Source organism: Helianthus annuus, chromosome 8, assembly GCF_002127325.2.
Source record: "Helianthus annuus cultivar XRQ/B chromosome 8, HanXRQr2.0-SUNRISE, whole genome shotgun sequence".
Taxonomy (NCBI): Eukaryota; Viridiplantae; Streptophyta; class Magnoliopsida; order Asterales; family Asteraceae; genus Helianthus; species Helianthus annuus.
The window spans coordinates 13,119,249-13,125,180 of record NC_035440.2 but is presented as its reverse complement, the minus strand read 5'-3'; the positions used below and the strand labels follow the sequence as shown (position 1 = coordinate 13,125,180).

Below are 5,932 nucleotides of genomic sequence, written 5' to 3'. Positions count from 1 at the left end.
ATTCTACCGACAACATTTTAGTAGTTTAATTTATTTGACATACTATACTCAGAAATTGAAATACAATTTTTATCAACCCTACTTTTATATATACATGTAGGGTAGGGATTCTCTACATTAATCCAGAAGTATGAGAAGTGTATTATAACACTATATATAACACTATATAACATCAAATAACATTATGTAACACCATATAACACCATATAACATTATGTAACACTATATAACAATATGTAACACTACATCTATCATAGACATGCTATCAAACAAAATATAGTGTTATATTTGTTATATAGTGTTATATTTGTTATATAGTGTTATATAGTGTTACATAGTGTTACATGGTGTTTATATGGTGTTATATACTGTTATATATAGTGTTATAATACATTTCTCACACTTCTGAATTAATATACAGGATCTTCTATGTATACATGTATAAATATATAAGATAAGAAAATTAACATGCAGCATATAACAATTAAGGTCATGAGAAACAAGATGAAAAAACTCATATATTATGGATGGATGCTACCTTATTAAGATCATACCTGACCCACTATGTCTGTAGATGATGCCTCCAGGCTACACCCACCCTCTTAAAAGATGACTTGTACACCCAAAGTAGCTACAAAGTATATTATACATATAAAATATTCAGTTATCTATACATGTCCCACCACCCCACCTCCACCCCCTATATAAACAAGTCCCTCCATCATGTTCTACCATAATTCTAACACACCTTCTTTCACAGAACAACAAGAGAACACCACTGATCTATCTTTCTCTCTAGAATAATCTTTTTGGGTACCTAAAGAACAGACTGTGAGCGAGGTTCGGTTTTTGAAGAGAAAGAGAAAGATATGAAGATGATGATGGGAAGCTCCAAGAGAAGGATTTCAAGCAAAGGACTTGGAGGAGTTCTTAAAGAGCATAAAGCAAGGCTTTACATCATCAAGAGATGTGTCGTCATGCTTCTTTGTTACCACGATTGATATATTCGAACTCAGTTGATCGGTTAATCTAGACTTGATCAAGCAGTTTGTATATAGAAAGTATGTGGCTTGAAAGAGCTCAACAGTTTTGTAGTTGGTTGGCCCTTGATCAATGTGACTTCTACTTGTGTTAGATTAGTTCCTTTTTTTCCAATGTGATTTTGGGAACTAATTTATTTTAACATATTGACATTATATATGAAATGAAAAAAATGGTTGTTAATCTATGCTATTTTCAGTTTTTTTGGTTGTGTTATTTTCAGTTATTTGGTTGATAATTAAGTTTTTGTAGGTAATCTATGTTACAGTGGTTTTTGTTGTTAATCAATTCATATTATGGAAAAAAGTTAGGAATCATATAAATAAAATTTAATTAGTTAAGGATTACCAAAAGGAAAATACTTTCTTAGTTAGTAGATTTGACGATAAGCTATAAGTGGAAAACGATATATTTATGCATGTTACAATGGTTTTTGTTGTTAATCAATTCATAGTCATTGTAGATCAAAATCATAAGCTATACGTGAACATTTAAACAATTTGTTCACATTTTTAAAATAATTTTGTGTATTATTTCGTGTTTGTTGGCTATAACTTAAAAAATAAGTCATTTATTAATCTTTTCTTTTATTGAAATGTAGATATCTAGATAAGATTATAAGCTTCAATGTGTCTGTTTTAAAAGTTTTAATACATTTTTTAAGTATGAAGATATAACATCGATTTATCAATTATCACTATCTTTTTCTCCATGCTTTGGTGAAATAAAATGTTTTGGATTTACAATGCTACTAGAGGAAAGGATTAGGAAGATGATAGGTATGATTAGGCTAAAAAGATAACACGATGATAGTAAGAGAGTACTAATTATGCTTAAAGGCTATGATCCATGTTATGTTTTTGGGTTTAATGATTGAAAGTGGTCTAGTTGGTGCCACCTTTATACAGTCTTTGGTCAAGCTAAAATATTTTCCACTACTTAATCACATTCCATTAATTATGGATCAACTGATTAACATTTTAATTACAATAGTTTAATTACTTTAAACTGCCGAAAAAATTGTAGTTGTCATACCAGAGAAAAAAAAACAAAACACTACTGAAAAAAAAAAGTGATCATAATAATTGTCGTAATTTCTACAATTAGCTTTTTTTTTAAGCATGTATAATCAAGATTTCAGGTTACAAGCTGATAAACGTAAACAATATTCATATATTTATTCGCAATGTAACCCTTTAGTGGCGACATGTTGCCGCTATTAACCCGACCTGTTAAGCACCCCTAGTGTTATTATATCGTAACAAAAAATTACAAGTCATATATGCCCTAATAGAACGTGTTGGGCCTTGATATATCTTAATGGCCCATTAAGGCCTTTATTATGTAACATTCGATGTTGAACGGTTATATCATGTCATGTTGAGTAATCTTGTATCGTAATGGACACTAACAGGTCATACAAGCCCTAATAGACCGTGTGGGCCTTTATATATCTTAATGGCCCAATTAAGGCCTTTATTATGTAAAATTCAACGTTGAAGGGTTATACCACGTTGTATTGAGTGATAATATATCGTAACGAACAATTACAAGTTACACATGCCCTAATAGACTATGTTAAGCCTCGATATATCTTAATGGCTCGTTCAGGCCTTTATTATGAAACATTCGATGTTGAAGGGTTACAACACGTTGTATTGAGTGCTATTATATCGTAACGAAGATTTACAAGTCATACATGCCCTAATAAACCATGTTGGGCCTTGATATATGTTAAAAGCCCATTAAGACCTTCATTATGTAACATTCGATGTTGAAGGATTACATCACGTTGTATTGAGTGCTATTATATCGTAACAAAAAATTACAAGTCATATATGCCATAATAGAGCGTGTTGGGCCTTGATATATCTTAATGGCCCGTTAAGGTCTTTATTATGTAACATTCGATGTTGGAGGGTTATATCATGTCATGTTGAGTGATCTTGTATCGTAATGAACACTAACAGGTCATACAAGCCCTAATAGACCACGTGGGCCTTGATATATCTTAATGGCCCAATTAAGGCCTTTATAATGTAACATTCGACGTTGAAGGGTTATTCCACGTTGTATTGAGTGATATTTTATCGTAACGAACAATTACAAGTCATACATGCCCTAATAGACGGTGTTAAGCCTCGATATATCTTAATGGATCGTTCAGGCCTTTATTATGAAACATTCGATGTTGAAGGGTTACAACACGTTGTATTGAGTGCTATTATATCGTAACGAAGATTTACAAGTCAAACATGCCCTAATAAACCATGTTGGGCCTTGATATATCTTAAAAGCCCATTAAGACCTTCATTATGTAACATTCAACGTTGAAGGATTACATCAAGTTGTATTGAGTGCTATTATATCGTAACAAGTCATATATGCCCTAATAGAGCATGTTGGGCCTTGATATATCTTAATGGTCCGTTGAGGTCTTTATTATGTAACATTCGATGTTGGAGGGTTATATCATATCATATTGAGTGATCTTGTATCGTAATTGATACTAACAAGTCATACAAGCCCTAATAGACCGTGTGGGCCTTGATATATCTTAATGGCCCAATTAAGGCCTTTATAATGTAACATTCGACGTTGAAGGGTTATACCGTATTGAGTGATATTATATCGTAACGAACAATTACAAGTCATACATGCCCTAATAGACTTTGTTAAGCCTCGATATATGTTAATGGATCGTTCAGGCCTTTATTATGAAACATTCGATGTTGAAGGGTTACAACACGTTGTATTGAGTGCAATTATATCGTAACGAAGATTTACAAGTCACTCATGCCCTAATAGACCATGTTGGACCTTGATATATCTTAAAGGTCCGTTGAGACCTTTACTATATAACATTCGATATTGAAGGGTTACATCACGTTGTATTGAATGCTATTATATGGTTGCTAAGAATACGAGTCATACATGTTCTAATAGACCGTATTAAGGCCTGTATTGATTCCTACGATTTTTCTATGGAACTATTACATTCGTTATTTTCCTACGGATCTATGACGAATTGTTAAAAGGAAACGTATTTCGTAGGAATTGCGTCAGTATTTTCCTACACATTTCCTACGGATATATATAAATTTGTTTTAAAAATAACATATAAGTGTATTAGAAAAAAATTATCCATTTCGTGAATAATCTGTCGGAATTTCCAACACACTTCCTACGGAATTAATTTAGATATAACATATATTTTTATTAAATAATAAAACTTTATATTTTAATATCGCTAATTTTATTTATTATGAATAATTTTTTATGATAAATTGGGTTCCTACGCATTTCCTACTAATGATTAAAATGAAAACGAATTTCGTAGGAATTACGTCAGTATTTTCCTATACATTTCCTACGGATATATATAAATTTGTTTTAAAAATAACATATATGTGTATTACAAAAAAATTATCCATTCCATGAGTAATCTGTCGGAATTTCTAACACACTTTCTACGGAATTAATTTAGAAATAACATATATATTTATTAAATAATAAAACTTTATATTTTAATATCGTTAATTTTATTTATTATGAATATTTTTTATGATAAATTGGATTCCTACGCATTTCCTACTAATGATTAAAATAAAAACGAATTTCGTAGGAATTCCGTCAGAAATTGCCAACGCATTTCCTACGCATACTAATTCCTACGAATTTCCGACTAATGCTTAAAATGAAAATGAATTCCGTGGGAAATCGGTCGGAACGTTCCGACACTTTTCCTACGCAAACCAATTTGTCGCTTTTTGTAGTTTTTTTTTGTCACAAAACTAAGACCCTTTCTTGTTCGTCGGAATATCGTAGGAAAAGTGTCGTCATTTTCGTTCGTAGGAAATACGTAGGAAATTTTGGTAGGAATAATAGCAGTTTTCTAATAGTGTGATCAGGAGGTGGGATGAGATCTATGGAATAAATGGGCTCCTCAAAAATTGAATTATTTCATTTGGAGAGCATTGCAAGATAGGATTCCGAGTAAGGTGGCATTGGAAAGGCTAGGGGTAAGCATAGCGGATCTGAGATGTAGTAGATGCGGTATTGATATGGAGTCCACGAAACATATTTTCGCATCATGTGTTGTAGCTAGCTCCAAATGGGGATGTTTTCTGGTTTGGGTGAAGATGCAAGTTTTAGGTGGGCCTTTCACGATGAGAGGTCTATGACAGGAGCTTCAAAAGACAAAAGGGTCTAAGGTTTGGAAAAAAGGTGATGGGAGTTATTTATCTTATGAGGCACAAAGTTAACAACCGGGTCATATCGGTTTAGAAAGTGGTCGAGAAGATAAAAGATAATTCCTTTTTTGGATAAGTAGTAGATCTAATTTTAAGAATTTAGAGTGGGACTGATGGGTATTCGGGATGTAATAATGTAACGTGTGATTTTCGGTGTCAGGTGTTTAGCTTCTTGCTGCCTCGTGTTCCGTTTTTTCTAATGGAATTTTATGGTTTGAAAAAAAACTGAAGCGCACTTAAAATCGTGTATAATCAAGAACATGATTTGAATAACGTCATGTATCTAAAAAGTCAAACGAGTCGTAAATGACTTGTAATCAAGTTGTAAATTGGTTGGCCATTTGTAATATATGGTTATATGGTTAAACGGGTTGCAAGTTGAGCTTCCAAAATATTTTGAATTATTCTTATTCTAATTTTCTTGAGTTACATATTGACATGTTAAATTTTAAAAAAAGTGATTGGTAATGGTAAGTAGGGTCGTCTCCACAGGGAATACGTGGTTAGTGTTGATTGTAGAAACCTAGATTAATTAAAAACTAAGAAAACCTATTGCTTTAATTGAGTTGTGAATGTTTTGATATGAGTATAATTAAGAAAATTATCAAATTTTAAAGATAAGTAACCCCTCCGGATTT

At 32.0% G+C, this 5,932-nt stretch overlaps 1 protein-coding gene across 1 annotated transcript; it reads left to right on the top strand.

The window, feature by feature from the left end:
- The first annotated feature begins 828 nt into the window (after positions 1-828).
- Positions 829-1,233, top strand: LOC110870843. The gene has a single exon (XM_022119953.2). It carries the CDS (start codon positions 870-872, stop codon positions 999-1,001), a length of 132 nt encoding a protein of 43 aa, XP_021975645.1. The 5' UTR covers positions 829-869; the 3' UTR covers positions 1,002-1,233.
- The last annotated feature ends 4,699 nt before the right edge of the window (positions 1,234-5,932 follow it).

Bases quoted from the DNA above. Each gene is read 5' to 3' on its own strand.
- LOC110870843 (XM_022119953.2), top strand. From the start codon at position 870: ATGAAGATGATGATGGGAAGCTCCAAGAGAAGGATTTCAAGCAAAGGA.